This window comes from Cherax quadricarinatus, chromosome 44 (genome assembly GCF_038502225.1).
Source record: "Cherax quadricarinatus isolate ZL_2023a chromosome 44, ASM3850222v1, whole genome shotgun sequence".
NCBI classification, from domain to species: Eukaryota; Metazoa; Arthropoda; class Malacostraca; order Decapoda; family Parastacidae; genus Cherax; species Cherax quadricarinatus.
The window spans coordinates 7,366,430-7,386,516 of record NC_091335.1 but is presented as its reverse complement, the minus strand read 5'-3'; the positions used below and the strand labels follow the sequence as shown (position 1 = coordinate 7,386,516).

The following is a 20,087-nucleotide window of genomic DNA, read 5'->3' as shown; positions in this document are numbered from 1 at the left end:
CCCTTAATGCTAACAACTATAACGCAATTAAAAATATTCTCAACGATGATTGGTTAAAACATTCAATTATGCAAATGAGATTGTGACGTCAATTATTTAGGTGACGTATTTTTTTAAAAATGTTGATATTTATATAATGCATAGAATAAAATTTAAACAAATTTATTAATTTATTTAGCTTTATAATTTTAGGGAGCATTACTGATATAAATATTTGTGAAATTTAAAGTATTGTTTAATTAATTATAAATGATAAAGATGTAAGTGCAACATGGAAGGCGTTGGAGGCGTCTGAGAGAAGACTCGAGTAGGTGGTTGAGTCTTGTTGTTGAATGTTACTCTTGCTAATTTAATATTTAAAGTAATAATTTGAAATATTTTAGTATAAGTACCCTGTGTGGGCGAGGATTTTGTGGAGAGACGCCGCCATCATGCCTAACAGCCTGGTTAGTGGCCTAGGTTGTGACTTTCTTGTGCCAGTCCAGACAGATTTAGTGATCCATTATCTGGGTGGAAAAAAATGTGGGGGGGGGGCTCTTGATCCGAGAAATTAAAGCTTTTCCATTTCCTTGGAGTGAACCTAATTGCATCCCATTACATGTTTTTTAACTCGTATATGTGAAATAGATTGATCCTACGGATTTGGGGTGAAAATAATGGTGTTAAATTTTTATGGAATTAGTTATGCTTACATTATTATTATTATTATTATTATTATTATTATTATTATTATAATCAAGGGGGAAGCGCTAAACCGGAAGATTATACAGCGCCTACCCCTCAAGGAAGGTTCCTTGATGTTGGTGAGGGGGTCTTGATTTAGGGAATTGGATCTGTGCTCCAGTTCCCCGAATTAAGCCTGAATGCCTTCCACATCCCCCCCCCTGGGCGCTGTATAATCCTCCGGGTTTAGCGCTTCCCCTTGATTATAATAATATACAGCGCCCAGGGGGGGGGATGTGGAAGGCATTCAGGCTTAATTCGGGGAACTGGAGCACAGATCCAATTCCCTAAATCAAGACCCCCTCACCAACATCAAGGAACCTTCCTTGAGGGGCTGGGCTCAGATTATTATTATTATTATAATCAAGGGGAACGCTAAACCCGGAGGATTATACAGCGCCCAGGGGGGGGGGATGTGGAAGGCATTCAGGCTTAATTCGGGGAACTGGAGCACAGATCCAATTCCCTAAATCAAGACCCCCTCACCAACATCAAGGAACCTTCCTTGAGGGGCTGGGCTCAGATTATTATTATTATTATAATCAAGGGGAACGCTAAACCCGGAGGATTATACAGCGCCCAGGGGGGGGGGGATGTGGAAGGCATTCAGGCTTAATTCGGGGAACTGGAGCACAGATCCAATTCCCTAAATCAAGACCCCCTCACCAACATCAAGGAACCTTCCTTGAGGGGCTGGGCTCAAGGAACCTTCCTTGAGGGGCTGGGCTCAGATTATTATTATTATTATAATCAAGGGGAACGCTAAACCCGGAGGATTATACAGCGCCCAGGGGGGGGGGGGATGTGGAAGGCATTCAGGCTTAATTCGGGGAACTGGAGCACAGATCCAATTCCCTAAATCAAGACCCCCTCACCAACATCAAGGAACCTTCCTTGAGGGGCTGGGCTCAGATTATTATTATTATTATAATCAAGGGGGAAGCGCTAAACCCGGAGGATTATACAGCGCCCAGGGGGGGGGATGTGGAAGGCATTCAGGCTTAATTCGGGGAACTGGAGCACAGATCCAATTCCCTAAAGTTATGCTTACAGTTCAAAACTATTATTATTATAATCAAGGGGGAAGTGCTAAACCCGTAGGATTATACAGCGCCTGTGGGGGGGATGGAAGGTATTCTGGGTTAATTAAGGGAACTGGAGCACATCCAGTTCCCTAGATCAAGAGCCCCTCACCAGGATCAAGGAACCTTCCTTGAGGGGAATTGAAAAGTAGACGAAGATAGTAAATGTTTGGCCATGTTTGTCAGTTTGTCAGTTTCTTGTTTGGCAGATTTCAACGCTTAAAGTGGCCTATGTGAAGTATTTTTAATTTGATCTAAGTACTTAAATATCCTTTCTAAATTTGTTTAATCGAATGCTGTGAATTGTCTATTTAATAGCTTAAAATTTGTATCCCGTTATAATTCCTGTCTACTATTTGTACACTTCAGTTCTAATTAAACCCCAGGCGCTGAGTATTTTGTAGACTGGCTAACTTATTACGTTGGTCAGATGTTAGAACTGTTTCCTTGATGAACGGACTCATCCCAGGAATTTGAGTTCCTTTTCCCTGGATCAAGCCTACCATTTCCCAGGCTCAGTACAGCTCATATGGGTTTTTATAGAGTTCCCCGTGAATATTGTATAGCTACAGAAATTGAGTGATAGGTAATGTCCTCGTTGTCCTCAGGGTGAAGTCTATACTTGTTCCCTTGAGGTGCAGAACCATAAAAGTTGGATATACTACCTTCCTTTGGATTAACTTAATTACTTCCCATTACTCAAGCATTGTATGACCCCTGTTGGTTTAGAGCTACCCAGTGACTAATTACATTTGAATAACTACAAACTTCATCCACTGGTGTTAAGTTCACTGACCCCGCATGTGGGGGGGGGGGATCCAGGGAAGTTGGTATTAATTTACTTATGTCGATCCTGCTTCCTAATGCTCTGCATGTCCCATACTGGTTTAGCGCTTCTCCCTGATTGAAATACGCTCATGTGCAAATATTGTTTTAGGTAAGTGTTATAAAATAAAGTTCGTTGCAGAGTATCGGTTGTCTGCATACTTATTACTAATTTTTTTATTAAAGAAAATATTAAATGCTAATTGTGGTTTTTTGCATATTTGACTACTTAATCAGAATGAGCTGAGTGATCTTTATGGATCCCTGAATGTTGGCACTGAGCAGGACGACTCTTTTCTTAACTCCTTAGACCTTCGCAACATCACTTCAGACAGTACATGCAAAAACGCTACTGGTAAGTGTTGATGTACAAGTAGTTTAAAGGTAGTGAGACTGTTGGGTACAATTTCCATTCTGCTAAACTGGAAGGGTAAGAATGGCTTCATTAAATAAGTTTTGACAGTTTAATTCTGTAGGCTTCTTGGCAACTGAGTTTCTCATAACCTCTTGTTAAGTCTACTAGATGAAAGGTTGGATTGATACTTCATATTATGACTTGGTAAAATGTGTACTTAGATAAACGTTAATTTAGTTTAGGAGTATTTAATAAAACGGTTCAAGGAAGTTTCTTGATATTGACGAGTCGCTCTTGTTCTAAAGAATTTGGCTTCCCGCTTGGAGCGAATCTGATTGCCTCCCATTACCTTGTTTTTTCCTAATGCTAGCAATTGTACGTTGCTAGCGCGGGTTACTTTCCTTAAAGGTGACACTGCCTTAAGTTAAGGTTTATGAAAATATTTCGGTAAGAATGAGTTCTGGGAGTTTACCATGGAACGAATTTTAACTGACTTCGTACCGCCTCCACTCCCACCCCTTAAGACAATCGGTTTACCTGGAGTTTACCTGGAGAGAGTTCCGGGGGTCAACGCCCCCGCGGCCCGGTCTGTGACCAGGCCTCCTGGTGGATCAGAGCCTGATCAACCAGGCTGTTGCTGCTGGCTGCACGCAAACCAACGTACGAGCCACAGCCGGGCTGATCAGGAACTGACTTTAGGTGCTTGTCCAGTGCCAGCTTGAAGACTGCCAGGGGTCTGTTGGTAATCCCCCTTATGTGTGCTGGGAGGCAGTTGAACAGTCTCGGGCCCCTGACACTTATTGTATGGTCTCTTAACGTGCTAGTGACACCCCTGCTTTTCATTGGGGGGATGGTGCATCGTCTGCCAAGTCTTTTGCTCTCGTAGTGAGTGATTTTCGTGTGCAAGTTCGGTACTAGTCCCTCTAGGATTTTCCAGGTGTATATAATCATGTATCTCTCCATCCTGCATTCCAGGGAATACAGGTTTAGGAACCTCAAGCGCTCCCAGTAATTGAGGTATTTTATCTCCGTTATGCGCGCCGTGAAAGTTCTCTGTACATTTTCTAGGTCGGCAATTTCACCTGCCTTGAAAGGTGCTGTTAGTGTGCAGCAATATTCCAGCCTAGATAGAACAAGTGACCTGAAGAGTGTCATCATGGGCTTGGCCTCCCTAGTTTTGAAGGTTCTCATTATCCATCCTGTCATTTTTCTAGCAGATGTGATTGATACAATGTTATGGTCCTTGAAGGTGAGATCCTCCGACATGATCACTCCCAGGTCTTTGACGTTGGTGTTTCGCTCTGTTTTGTGGCCAGAATTTGTTTTGTACTCTGATGAAGATTTAATTTCCTCATGTTTACCATATCTGAGTAATTGAAATTTCTCATCGTTGAACTTCATATTGTTTTCTGCAGCCCACTGAAAGATTTGGTTGATGTCCGCCTGGAGCCTTGCAGTGTCTGCAATGGAAGACACTGTCATGCAGATTCGGGTGTCATCTGCAAAGGAAGACGGTGCTGTGGCTGACATCCTTGTCTATGTCGGATATGAGGATGAGGAACAAGATGGGAGCGAGTACTGTGCCTTGTGGAACAGAGCTTTTCACCGTAGCTGCCTCGGACTTTACTCTGTTGACGACTACTCTCTGTGTTCTGTTAGTGAGGAAATTATAGATCCATCGACCGACTTTTCCTGTTATTCCTTTAGCACGCATTTTGTGTGCTATTACGCCATGGTCACACTTGTCGAAGGCTTTTGCAAAGTCTGTATATATTACATCTGCATTCTTTTTGTCTTCTAGTGCATTTAGGACCTTGTCGTAGTGATCCAATAGTTGAGACAGACAGGAGAGACCTGTTCTAAACCCATGTTGCCCTGGGTTGTGTAACTGATGGGTTTCTAGATGGGTGGTGATCTTGCTTCTTAGGACCCTTTCAAAGATTTTTATGATATGGGATGTTAGTGCTATTGGTCTGTAGGTAATCCTGCACCTCCTCGTAACTTCCAAACTACGAATTCTCTGCATTATATTCACACCACACATTGCTCTCAGACATGACATCTCCACTGCCTCCAGCCTTCTCTTCGCTGCAACATTCATCACCCATGCTTCACACCCATATAAGAGCGTTGGTAAAACTATACTCTCATACATTCCCCTCTTTGCCTCCAAGGACAAAGTTCTTTGTCTCCACAGACTCCTAAGTGCACCACTCACCCTTTTCTCCTCATCAGTTCTATGATTCACCTCATCTTTCATAGACCCATCCGCTGACACGTCCACTCCCAAATATCTGAATACATTCACCTCCTCCATACTCTCTCCCTCCAATCTGATATCCAATCTTTCATCACCTAATCTTTTTATCCTCATAACCTTACTCTTTCCTGTATTCACTTTTAATTTTCTTTTGTGCACCAATCTCTGCAACCTCTCTTCAGAATCTCCCAAGAGCAGTGTCATCAACAAAGAGCAACTGTGACAACTCCCACTTTGTGTGATTCTTTATCTTTTAACTCCACGCCTCTTGCCATGACCCTTGCATTTACTTCTCTTACAACCCCATCTATAAATATATTAAGCAACCACGGTGACATCACACATCCTTGTCTAAGGCCTACTTTTACTGGGAAATAATTTCCCTCTTTCCTACATACTCTAACTTGAGCCTCACTATCCTCATAAAAACTCTTCACTGCTTTCAGTAACCTACCTCCTACACCATACACCTGCAACATCTGCCACATTGCCCCCCTATCCACCCTGTCATATGCCTTTTCCAAGTCCATAAATGCCACAAAGACCTCTTTAGCCTTATCTAAATACTGTTCACTTATGTTTCACTGTAAACACCTGGCCCACACACCCCCTACCTTTCCTAAAGCCTCCTTGTTCATCTGCTATCCTATTCTCCGTCTTGCTCTTAATTCTTTCAATAATAACTCTACCATACACTTTACCAGGTATACTCAACAGACTTATCCCCCTATAATTTTTGCACTCTTTTGTCCCCTTTGCCTTTATACAAAGGAACTATGCGTGCTCTCTGCCTATCCCTAGGTACCTTACCCTCTTCCATACATTAAATAATTGCACCAACCACTCCAAAACTATATCCCCACCTGCTTTTAACATTTCTATCTTTATCCCATCAATCCCGTCTGCCTTACCCCCTTTCATTTTACCTACTGCCTCACGAACTTCCCCCACACTCACAACTGGCTCTTCCTCACTCCTACAAGATGTTATTCCTCCTTGCCCTATACACGAAATCACAGCTTCCCTATCTTCAACATTTTAACAATTCCTCAAAATATTCCCTCCATCTTCCCAATACCTCTAACTCTCCATTTAATAACTCTCCTCTCCTATTTTTAACTGACAAATCCATTTGTTCTCTAGTTGAATGTATTCAGATATTTAGGAGTGGATGTGTCAGCAGATGGGTCTATCATAGAATTGATGAGGGGAAAAGGGTGAGTGGTGCACTTAGGAGTCTGTGGAGACAAAGAACTTTGTCCATGAAAGCAGAGAGGGGAATGTATGAGAGTATAGTTGTACCAACACTTGTATGGGTGTGAAGCATGGGTGATGAATGTTGTAACGAGGAGGCTGGAGGCAGTGGAGATGTCATGTCTGAGGGCAATGTGTGGTGTGAATATAATGCAGAGAATTCGTAGTTTGGAAATTAGAAGGTGTGGGATTACCAAAACTATTATCCAGAGGGCCGAGGAGGGGTTGTTGAGGTGGTTCGGACATGTGGAGAGAATCGAACAAAACAGAATGACTTCGAGTGTATAAATCTGTGGGGGAGGGAAGGCCGGGTAGGGATCAGCCTAGGAAGGGTTGGAGGGAGGGGGTAAAGGAGGTTTTGTGTGTGAGGGGTTTGGACTTCCAGCAAGCATGTGAGAGCATATTGATAGGAGTGAATGGAAACGAATGGATTTTAGTACTTGATGTGCTGTTGGAGTGAGCAGAGTAACATATATGAAGGGATTCAGGGAAATTGGCAGGCCAGGACTCTTCCTGGAGATGGGAAGTACAGTGCCTGCCCTCTTAAGGAGGGATGTTAATGTTGCAGTTTTATAACTGTAGTGTAAAGCACTCTTCTGAAAGTTTCTTCCTCGGGCCACTCTGCTTTAGTGGGAATCTGCCGATGTGTTTAAGAAAGTCAGTTGATCTTCTATCTGATCACTTCTCAAGACTCGACTGTCAATCTTGATCATATCTCCAGCAGTCAAGGAGCTAAATACAGGAGGAGGAAACTTATTATCAACCCAGAACGGAGATAACTTTATTAACCACTTGGATCAATGGTATTAGAATTATGAACCCATTGGCACACGCATTCAGTGATTTAGTTGCCACTATTGAGTCTACTCACAGATCAATGGGCAGGAAAAGAAAAACCTTCCACTATAAATGACAATATAAACCAATATAAATACGTACTATAATGATCCACAGCTGCGCAGTCTAATGCGTGCAGCTAGGAGGATTGGTAAAGCATTCTGTGAATATTGAAACCAAGACCTGTTCAGAACTTTCCAAGCTACACTAACAAATGCAAGGAATAGAAAGCAAGAACTTGGGCAACAGGAATGGGAACAATTTGTTAGTTGATTAAATAGGTCTACCCCTTTAAGTTTGGCTTGGAAATGTATAAATAAAATAACCAGGAAAAAGGCTGGCAATGTTGCTCATCCCTTTCCTCTTGAAAAAGCAAATGACCTCATAAATGACTAGTCCAAAACATCCAGGCATGAAAACCTTCCCTCTCGTAATAGAAAAAAACTTAGTGCTTCTGAAGAAATGTTGAAACTGATTAATTTTGAGCCAAAGTATTGAGTGATTGCCGCTTCACCGAGTATGAATTAGATGACATGTTAACTAAAGTTCGATCAACTGCTGGAGAGGATGGTATAACCTATGATATTCTCAGAACTAAGGCATGTGCCTGATAATCCTTTGTTGGCACTGTATAATCTCAGTTACATTGAGGGAGTTCTTCCTACTTCCTGGACCAATAGTCTTGTTGTGCCTATTCCTAAGCCTGATACATTTAGACTGATCTCCTTAACCAATTGTGTTTGTAAAACTTTTGAAAGAATGATGTTTAACATTCTGTACCACAGAATCGGACACCAACTTTACCCCTACCTCTATGGGTTCATGAAAGGTAAGTGTGCAGAACTGTTTCCACATTTCTCACTGCTCACTCCTCTACTAGTTTTACCACATTTCTTGATCTAAAATCTTCATTTGATATGAATAGAACCGTTATACTACATGAACTAGCCAAAATGAATATTTGTAGCATACTCTGCTGGATAATGGGATACCTCTCTACCAAGGCTTTAGAAGCGAGTCTAAAGAAATGTCCCTAGGTACACTGCAGAGAAGAGTTCTCGGTTCCATGCTATATAATCTGATTAATGCTCTCCTAAATGCTCTGCATGCCTTGCTTAAACATATAGCTATAAGCTATGCTGATGACATGATCTATGCAACAGGGCATAAGTACCATTCTTAATGAAGTTCAATCAATTTGTAATCGACTAGGCCTTATAATATCTTCTCTAAAACAGATATTAACAAGCAAATGACATCCCCCACCCATCTATTTGCATGGTGAAAACATTAGCTATCTTGGTGAAGATGTATCCTTTAACAAATCCACTACCACAACTAAATAAGAAATGCAAAGATGGGCTAAATGCTCTCGAAGCTGTTGCTGGCTACAACCCCAACTATGGTGCTAATGTGAGAATCATGACAATGAGGTACATAGCCTATATTAGATCCTTAATTTGATTATGCTGTTCCCATGTTATTAGCTAGAGAAAGTTCTGACCTTTGGAGTTAATGCAGAATGAAGCTCTCAGAATTATTCTTGGTTGTTCCAAATCTACAAAGGTTCTTAATATGAGGAAGCTTGGTATTTAATATCAATGATAGGATTGTTGAGATTAACACTGTACTTGGTATGCATTAGAATGCTAAGAAATGAACCAGTCAGTCACAACGAACCTTATTAAATGTCTAAAGTAAACACACACATCTAAATGGATTGTGACAATGTGCAATTGTATTTTTATAACCTGCATGAACTGTCACTGTAGACAAAGCATTTCACCCCTCCATGGAAGATGTGTTCATTTAATATCACATACCTGCAAGTCCCTCCCAAGAAGCTCATTGCTAGTAATCCCTTCCTTAAATCACTTGTTAAAGCACCTGCTCAAGAAGAAATTTTTCGCCTAGCTGGTAGTAATAAGTTAACACAAGTTATATACACTGATGGATCTAAACAGGAGTCTTCTGGCAGGGCTGCATCTGCTCTTGTTGCCACCTCCCTAGTTAAGAATGATAAATTTGTTGAACTAGGCATAAGAATTAACAGCTGGGCGTCTACACTGCAAACTGAATTGTTTGCAATCTTAATGGTGCTAAAGCTAACTTATGACACCGAGCTTGACTATCATTACTGATTGTCGTCGCTGAAGGCTCTTGACTCGTATAGCGACTCCAACATGCTCATTTGAGAAGCCAGGTATACTAAAAAATCAGGGACAAAGGAATTAATGTAAAATTGATATGGATCCCATCACACATTGGATTACTCCTTCATGATAAAGTTGATATGTTAGCCAAGAAGAGTACCCAGAAGGAGAATGTAGAATATAACATTGGTATGTGTCTAGCATTAGGAATAATATTAGGAGAGAAGTAAATAATGGAAATCATTGTTTTAGGAATGCAGTTAGAAGCCTGAGTAGATCTATAACCCACTATGATAACATGAACGTAGATAAGTATGTTTATGGAGCAACTTGCAATGTGAACAGACTGACTGATGTTGTGGTGGCCAGGCTTAGGCTTGGTTACAAGTACTGACTGATGTTGTAGTGGCCAGGCTTAGGCTTGGTTACAAGTACTGACTGATGTTGTAGTGGCCAGGCTGTGACACGTCAAGATATCTTAATGAAAATAAAATACTCGATATACTAAGCAAATTTCCTCAGTTTGCATGTAACAAATAAGTGTAGATATGTTGATGTAAATCCACATGTACACCTGTTAACCCCTTTTGGGGCCTAGGTCCTAGGCCTTTTGTGTATCCATATGCTCTTGCACTACCGTCCACAGGATGGATATGGGGTGCACAATTAATTAGCCACTTCGGTGGCAAAATCTAAATCTATCATCACTTACACTGAATTACCCATTTGGTTTATAGTCCTCTAAATGTAATGTTCAGTCTTTTCTTGAATAAGTTTGATTCTACTGAAAAACTTTGCTTTCTTACAGATCAGATTGACCGGACAAACTACTCTGGTGCCCTTAGAACAAGTAACATAAGTAAGCATTCAGATTTTTTAGTGTACTGTAGGTAATGTTATAGCCAAATCTTGCTGCCTTGCTTGGCAACTCTTGCTAAATAAGCAGAATATAAAAATTTTGCAGTAACTACAGTTTGTATGTCCCAAAACTAATATTTCAGATGAATTTTACTGTCTAAGTAAGAATATTAAAATATAAAGTATATTTGTGAATTGTCGTATTGTTTTTGGTTCCCTCGTTAGTGATTTATACAGGAAGTTTGGCTTTAGTCATAGTGTGGGTGTTTGTAATATAGTCAGTTACTGAATGACCTCGTAAATTTGTAAGCTTTGTACATCTGAAAGCTTCCCTCCCTCTCCTACACCTGTTCAGTTGCCTTTTATTGAACCTGTTCCTGGTATTCTCAACACTGCACTTATTTCTATGTAGTTTCTCTTCCTCCTTGTCACATTATTTTTTAAATTTTGTTTTCTTTAGGGGTAGGTTTTTGTTCATTAGTAGATTTTAAAGGTTCTATTCAAAGGATTTTCTTAAGCACTGAAGGACTTAGTCCTTGAGGTGGGAAGAGCAGTGCCTGCACTCTTGCTCTGGGATTCTGCAATTGGAGGGTCATCTAAATTGATGAGCACTTCTAACAAGACAGTGAATGATGGTGAACTTCATGTTTTCCCCTACCCTCAAGAGATGGTATTTGCATTAAGGTTGAAATTGGAGGCATGGAGCTTTTGTACTGTTAATGATTGTGCATTAATAGTATTGTGATTTTAATTGTATATTTAACTTGTACATACAGACAGTTGTCTTGTTTTAAATGTCTGTGGAATGAAATATTGTAGTCTACACCCCCCTCAACCCCAAACATGCTGGCCATCTACTTAGTGGCTCAAAAAAAAAATCACAATCGCTCACATACTCAGTCTTTGCAGAGGTGTGCTGATATGACAATTCAGATGTCACTCCAAATAGCAAATATTCCAACACCTTTAAAGTGTAGGCATTGTACTTCTCACCTCCAGGACTAGTTCAGCTAACCAGTTTCCCTGAATCCCTTCACAAAATATTACTCTCGCACTACAACAGCTCGTCAAGTCCTGAAAACTCTGTTCACTCCTATCTAACACGTTCACACGTGCCTGCTGTATGTCCAAGCCCCTTGCACACTAATACCACCAATCCGATGACATTCTTTGCAAATATACAGGGTCTAAAGCCAGCAATTTATGACAAAATACCTTTCATCTGTGGACTGCTTGCAGAGGCAAATGCAATGTTCGTGGCTTTCAGAGACACACACAAAGGATCACTTTGACAACAAAATATGGATCCCAGTATACTCAGATCGCAACATAATCAAGGTTCAGACGTTTGTGCGGAGCCCCAGACAGACGAAATGGGATCAGTCACGCAGGAGCATTCACCAAATTCAACTTCAATAACGAGACCATAAAGTTGGACCAAGTAAACAAAGTCCCAAATGATATAAGCTGGGAAGATAGCCTAAGAAACATACCCCATCTTATGCCGAGAACAGATCAACTCTGTGGCACTCAATGTATGCTCGAGGCATATTTCTTAAGAAAAAGGAGGAGTAGATGTAAAATAGAAAGACAGGCGCTCCCTTTACATGCGACAGAAAAGAATAACCGAGCTGCTAAAGAGGCCAATATATCTGCAATGCGTAGGGAGACACTGGTCGGAGAAATAGTGAACATCGAACTAAAGCTAAAGGAATCTTATGGGAGTTGGGAATCGCAGGAAGAACTAAAAGCCATAAATGAAATCGAAAGAAACCCCAAGTATTTCTTTTCTTACGCCAAATCAAAGTCTAGAACAACATCCAGTATTGGGCCCCTACTTCAACAAGATTGGTCCTACACAGATGACAGCAAGGAAATGAGTGAGCTACTCAAGTCCCAATATGATGTGTTTAGCAAGCTGCTAACCAGACTGAGTCGAAGTTCTAAGTGAATTTGAGAGCCACAGAATTCGGTAAACATAAGCCTATCTGACGTTATCCTGAAACCAAATGACTTCGAACAGGCAATAAATGACATGCCCATGCACTCTGCCCCAGGGCCAGACTCGTGGAACTCAATGTTCATCAAGAACTGCAAGAAGCCTCTCTCATGTGCTTTTAACATCCTATGGAGAGGGAGCATGGACACTGGGGTTGTCCAACAGTTACTAAAAACAACACATACCCCCACTCCACAAAGGGGGCAGTAAAGCAATAGCAAAGAAGTACAGACTGATAGCGCTAACATCTCATATCATAAAAATCTTTGAAAGGGTCCTAAGAAGCAAGATAGTCACCCATCTAGATATCCATCAATTACACAACCCAGGGCAACATGGGTTTAGAGCACGTCGCTCCTGTCTGTCCCAACTACTGGATCACTACAAGGTCCTAGATGCACTAGAAGACAAAAAGAATGCAGATGTAATACACACACTTTGCAAAAGCCTTCAACAAGTGACCATGGCATAATAGCGCACAAAATGCGTGAAGGAATAACAGGAAAAGTTCGTAGATGGATCTATAATTTCCTGACAAATAGAACACAGTAGTCAACAGAGTAAAGTCTGAGGTGGCTACGGTGAAAAGCTCTGTCCTGCAAGGCACAGCACTTGCTCCCATCTTGTTCCTCATCCTCATATCTGACATAGACAAGGATGTAAGCCACAGCACCGTGTCTTCCTTTGCAGATGACACCCAAATCTGCACGAGTGTCTTCCATTGCAGACACTGCAAGGCTCCAGGTGGACATCAACCAAATCTTTCAGTGGGCTGCAGAAAACAACGAAGTTCAACAATGAGAAATTTCAATTACTCCAATATGGTAAACGTGAGGAAATTAAAACTTAAGAGTATAAAACAAATTCCAACCATACAATAGTGAAAAACTAATATCAAAGACCTCGGAGTGATCATGTCAGAGGATCTCGCCTTCAAGGACCATAACGTTGTATCTATCGCATCTGCTAGAAAAATGACAGGATGGATAATGAGAACCTTCAAAACTAGGGATGCCAAGCCCATGATACTCTTCAGGTCGCTTGTTCTATCTAGGCTGGAATATGGGTGCACACTAACAGCACCTTTCAAGGCAGGTGAAATTGCTGACCTAGAAAATGTACAGTGAACCTTCACGGCATGCATAAGAGATAAAATGCCTCAATTACTGGCAGTGCTTGAAGTTCCTGAACCTGTACTCCCTGGAATGCAGGCAGGAGAGATGCACGATTATATACACCTGGAAAATCCTAGAGGGTCTAGTACCAAACTTGCACACGAAAATCACTCCCTATGAAAGCAAAATACTCTGCAGACAATGCAACATCCCCCCAATGAAAAGCAGGGGTCTCGCTAGTACGTTAAGAGACAACACAATAAGTGTCAGGGGCCCAAGACACTTCAAGTGCCTCCCAGCATACATAAGGGGGATTACCAATAGACCCCTGGCTCTCTTCTAGCAGGCACTGGACAAGCACCTGAAGTTGGTACCTGACCAGCCGGGCTGTGGTTCGTATGTTGGATTGCGCGTAGCCAGCAGTAACAGCCTGGTTGATCAGGCCCTGATCCACCATGAGGCCTGGTCACAGACCAGGCCAGGGGGGCATTGACCCTTGGAACTCTCCAGGTAAACTCAAGGTCCAGATACACACTCTTTTACCCCTTCCCTCCATCCTTTCCTAGGATGACTCCCACTACTACTACCCTTCACTACAAGTTTATATACCCTGTCATCCTAATTTGCTCCATTCTTTCTAAATGACTAAACCACCTCAGCAACCCCTCTTCAGCCCTCTGAATAATACTTTTAGTAACTCCACCTCTAATTTCCGCACTTAGAATTCTCTGCATAATACTTACACCATGCATTTCCCTTACACATCTCCACTGCCTCCAGCATACTCGCTGCACCATTTACAACCCATGCTTCATGCCCATAAGTGTTGGTACCACTACTCTCCTGCACTCCCTTTGCCTCCATGGACTTTTCTCTGGGTTATCCTAGGTAATCTACACCTGCCCAAAGGTGGAGGAGTGGAACAAACTCCTGAGTACAGTTGTAGAGGCTAAAACGTTGTGTAGTTTTAAAAATAGATAAATACACGAGTGGGTGTGGGTGGGTGAGTTGGACCTGACTAGTTTGTGCTACTAGGTCTGATGCCATGCTCCTTAAGTGGAAGTGACCTGACTAGGTGGGTCATTGGGCCAATCCTGGGGGGGGGGGACAGGACGGGACGGGACATGGACCTGCTTTGCATGGGTCAGTAGGCCTGCTGCAGTGTTCCTTGTGTTCTTAAGTAACTTGCTACCTATTCCATACACTTGCAACATCTGCCACATTGCTCCCCTATCTACCCTATCATATGCCTTTTCCAAATTCATGAATGCAAGAAAAACTTACCTCAAGTCCGGCCTGCCGGTTTCCCTGAATCCCTTCATAAATGTTACTTTGCTCACACTCCAACAGCACGTCAAGTATTAAAAACCATTTGTCTCCATTCACTCCTATCAAACACGCTCACGCATGCCTGCTGGAAGTCCAAGCCCCTCGCACACAAAACCTCCTTTACCCCCTCCCTCCAACCCTTTAACTTTACCTAAATATTGTTTACTTGTATGTTTTAATGTAAAAACTTGGTCTACACATCCCCTATCCTGCTCTTCGCTAATTCTTTCACTAATAACCCTACCATACACTACCTGGTATAACCAGTGAACTTGTTCCTGTATAAATTTCAATTTTTTTTTTTTCTCCTCCATCACTTTATATAAAGGAACTATACATGCTCTCTGCCAATCCCTAGGTACTGTCCCCTCTCTAATATGTACATTTATTAAAAAGTACCAACCTCTCTTAATATTCCCACTTTCTTTTAACATTTGTCATGATCCCATCAGTTCAAGCCACTTTACCCCCTTCCGTTCAACCCAGTGCCTTGCACACCTTCCCCATACTCAAATCAGCTCTTCTTCACACCTAAAATGTTATACCTCCCATGCTAATGCATGAAATTGCTGCCTTCCTCTCTTCCACATTTAAGTTCCTCAAAATATTCTCGTCATTGTACATATGGGCCTAAAAGTAAGAATACATAGTCTAATGGGAAAAGGTTGCACTGATATGGGCTGTTGTATGTTGTATCTAATGTACCATTGTAGCTCTGCCTAAAACACTTTTCTCAGAACCATTGTACAGATTTATGCTGCTGTGTGTAAAATTTGGTGTTTTTTAATTAAACTTCTCTTCGTCTCGGACTGCTAAAAAATATCTTGCTATATTTTGACAGATGCTATGCTGACTGAACTGATGAATGGCACTGAAGGAAACAGTGGTGATCTTGGACCAGTTGGACCAAAAAAAAGTTTACAGGTACAGTGTAGGCCAAATTTTTCGAAATGCCCTAAAAAAAAAAAGAATATTAATAGGATTGTATGAACTTTTTCACAAAGCACAGATTAACTAATGTAACTGGACAAGTCTAAATTGGAAAAAGGCACTCAAAAATTTAGGCAGGTGCTCAATTTTTTATTAAATTATGTAGTACATTCCCCCTCCTTTTAGTATGCAAAATGTACTGTATACGAAAAACAGTACAGAATGGGTCACATAACCAGAGACCAAACAAAACGTTACTCGTCAGTCCTAACCAGCCTGATAAGGGCTGGAAAAACCTATCGGAAATTCTAGGAACAAAAAAGATATCACAAAACAGCGCAATTGAACTAACAAAACCAGATGAACCCCAACTCCCACTAACTGAAACAGCAAACACACTATTTCTTCTCCACCATAGGAAAAAACCTTGCCAATAAAATCCCAAGCTCAAATACCCCACCCAATGACTACCTCACTGGCAACTACCCGAATACACTGTTCCTAGCTCTGACTAACCCAACAGACGTCTTCCTTATTATCAACACTAAAAAAAAAAGACACTTAAATGCCTTGCCACCCTTTATATACGAAAGTGTCGCAAGTGCTGTCACCAGTCATTGCAACACTTTAACAAATCCATCGAATCCTCTACCTTTCCTACAGTTCTCAAAATAGCGAGGGTCACCCCAATCCATAAAGGAGACCAAACAGACTTGAATAACTATTGGCCAATATCCAACCTACACCCTCTCTTTCAAATCTTTGAAAAATTAATTCATAAGCGAATCTGTTCCTATCTCATCACCCACAACATGCTCGACCCGTCAGTTTGGGTTCATGCCTAATAAAAATACGAATGATGCTATTGTACACGTGCTAGAAAAAATATACACTACACTAGAGAAAAAAGTCCCATTGGGAATCTTCATTGATTTATGTAAAGCTTTTGATACAGTTGACCATGACTTGCTCCACATAAAATTGTCGCACTATGGTATAAGAGGGCACTTCCTCAATTACCTAAAGTCATACATCTGCAACAGAAGCCAATATGTGTACACAAATGGAGCAAACTCTTCCGCACAGCCAATTACAGTGGTGTCCCATAGGGAAGTGTCCTTGGCCCTCTTCTCTTTTTGTTTACATAAATGGCCTACCAAATGCATCGCAACTACTCAAACCCACACTATTTGCAGATGGCACTACATACGTCATCTCTCACCCGAGCTCAGTCGTGCTAGCTAATACTGTGAATACCGAATTACAGAAAATATCTACCTGGATGAAGACTAACAAACTTACTCTCAACATTGACAAAACCTACTTCATTCAGTTTGGTAACAGAGCTACAGATGTCCCTCTTAACATAATGATAAATGGATCACCTATCACAAAGCTCAGAGGGAAAATTCTTAGGAATCCACCTTGATAATACTTACATTTCAAACACATGTACAACAAATTTTCAAGAAAATTTCGGACCGTAGGCATACTATCGAAGATACGGTACTATGTTCCACAGTCAGCCCTCCTGGCCCTATATCACTCGCTTATTTACCCCTCTCTCACCTATCAAATTTGTGCATGGGGCTCAACAACAACAAACCATCTCAGACCATTAATTACCCAACAAAAGGCTGCAGTCAGAATGATAGATTCCCACTACAGGCAGCACACTCCACCAATATTCAAAACTAAACCTACTCGCTATACAAAACATCCATACTTCTTATTGTACCTACTACATACATAGAACACTCAACTTGGATATAAACCCGACCCCTCAAACGTCTCCTTACCAACCTCAACAGAACACATGATCATAACACATGACCATAACACAAGGCACAGATCACTTTGATATTCCTCGTGTCCATCTCACACTATGCAAAAACTCAATGCACATAAAAGGCTCAAAAATCTGGAATTCATTACCTGTGAATATAAAAGAAACACTGTCTGTTTATAAATTAAAGTCTCCTCTTAAAAATCACTTACTCACCCACAACTAAATAAATACTGAATAATTGTATCTCAAATGTTTAACCTGTGACCCAATCAATCTGTTATTTTTAATTACATTACCTAACAGAATACTCCATTCTACTTAATGCTCAGCAACACAGTAAATGACCATATGACCTGTCTTTGAAATAGTCATTTGTGTTTAATTGTTAAATGTTTACAATGTTTACCACTGAATATATCATTGCTTAGTTAATCTTAAGTTAATTTTAAGCCTGCCCATAATGCTCTGCATACAAGGGGCTTTGGCATGTTACACTTAAACACTGTATTTCCTTGTAGTTCTATGTATCATGTTCAAATTAATAATTAAAATAAATAGAATGCTCTTGGTAAACTGAAGCTTGTCACTTAATCTAACCACTGCTTGTGACAAAGGAAAAAATTTGAATGGAAGCATTTAACCTAATTAGAATAACAAGGGATATGATCAAAGAATATGATCATAACATGCAAAATACCTTTATTAAAGGGCATGAGAAGAGTAGAGAAAGATAGGTTGTACAATAAAGTCAAGAGGGCATGGTTGAAAATTACATAGGGAAATCCATATGAACTAAAAATATTTAAAGTATGCCAAAGTAGAGCGAATAGTGAAGTTATGAATGCAGTAGAGCTACAAAGTACAGGGTTTCGTAACTGCCATTAGTCATTTGGTTGAAGCAGACTCCTACACACTCGAGTAGGCAGTTACATGAGAATTTTGTACCATCTCTACATTTAGTCATAGTAAGAATAATAGTCAGAATAATTGTCATGTTACAACACTACACCTTATTAAATTGCATTAGCATTGCTAATTCTTTCTGTACTTGGTGTCAGTGCTCCTCTGCTATACCTAAATTGCCAATTTATTCTCCTGTGTCTGTTCCTGCAGAATTCCGAATTGCCTCTGGCCTGTCCTCTTTCCTACCTTTACCTTCCCTTCCCAAGAATTATAGGTATGCTTCAGCTTTGGGATTACCTTTGGGAAGCATACCTCTCCAAAATGCCTTGCATAATGAGCTTGCTATAGTTTCATACTTGCAAGGCGTGGTCATGGACTAGGCCATGGTGATGTTGACCCTTGGAACACCCTCCAGGTATACCCTAATTGTAAAATGTACTGTATTATTCCACTTCCTATAGTTAAATTTTCAGGACCTATTCTGTCATTATCCTCAAAGCCAACTTTTATTTTTATTAGCCTTAGTCCTTGTTGTGCAATGCTGAGTTATCAGATGTGTTTAATGTTGTGTATGAATAATCCACAGGGCTCTAGCAGTATCTACTCTCACATCAGTGTTTAATTTTATTAGAGCACGTTTTAAAATTCTTATAGGTATGAGGACATTAACAATAAAATATTGTTTGACAGAACGGAGGATCTAGTGTTGACCCTAGCATTCCCTTGAGTCGTCTACTAGCTCAAAGCTACAGTTACAGCTCTGACAGTTCAATTTCACCACATGCCCCACTGACTCCTCGTACAGCCTCCCAGGTTAGTATTATACATTTTGCAGTATACATGTATAGCTTGCCAGATGTGGAGCCATAATTAAGATTACAAAGGAATTTTTTAAACAAATTATTTTTCTTGTTACCTAGGTCATGTTGGCCAAAGGATGCAGGATATTCAGAATTAGAAAAATCTTAAATTAATAGAATATAATTGGTTGGGGAAGTGTGTAATTAACTAGTTTGCATGTTGTAAATTAAAATTATTTATGGTCGCCCAATTATTAACTGGTAACCTTTACTACTTTTCATTATAGCATATTAACATCAGTATAAAAAAAACTAATTTAAATTACCATATGCCCCAAAATCTAAAGTAAATTAGATATATTCAGCTAGACTTCTTTCTACGTACATTTTTTTTCTGTATGTTGGCAGTTTCCTACTGGGGCAGGGTGACACTAAAAAGAAACTTTCACCATCATTCACACACACTTTGCAGAGGCGCTCAGTTACGACAGTTTAAATGTCACTCTAAACTGCAAGTATCCCCAAACCCCTCTTTTAAAGTGCAGGCATTTCATTTCCCACCTCAAGGACTTAAGTCCAGCTAACCAATTTCCCTGAATCCCTTCATGAAATGTTGCCCTGCTCACACTCCAACAGCTCGTCAGGTCACAAAAACCGTTAGTCTCCATTCACTCCTATCTAACACGCTCTCACGTGCTTGCTGGAGGTCCAGTCCCTTTACCTACAAAACCACCACCCTGATGCCTCGGAATAATGTCGACACACTACCAGCAAAACCTGGTGGAAGCACTGATGTCCATACAGGGGTAAAAGACAGAGGAAACAAAAAATAAATGCACCAGCAGTGAATGCAGCTACAATAAATCCTAGCAAAC

At 40.7% G+C, this 20,087-nt stretch overlaps 1 protein-coding gene across 1 annotated transcript; it reads left to right on the top strand.

Moving 5' to 3' along the window:
• Window positions 1-308: 308 nt before the first annotated feature.
• Window positions 309-19,297, top strand: LOC128705388 (uncharacterized). The gene is made up of 5 exons (XM_070094061.1): window positions 309-446; window positions 2,868-2,985; window positions 10,298-10,348; window positions 15,632-15,714; window positions 19,103-19,297. The coding sequence occupies exons 1-5, from the start codon at window positions 432-434 to the stop codon at window positions 19,280-19,282; spliced, it is 447 nt and encodes a 148-aa protein (XP_069950162.1). The 5' UTR covers window positions 309-431; the 3' UTR covers window positions 19,283-19,297.
• The last annotated feature ends 790 nt before the right edge of the window (window positions 19,298-20,087 follow it).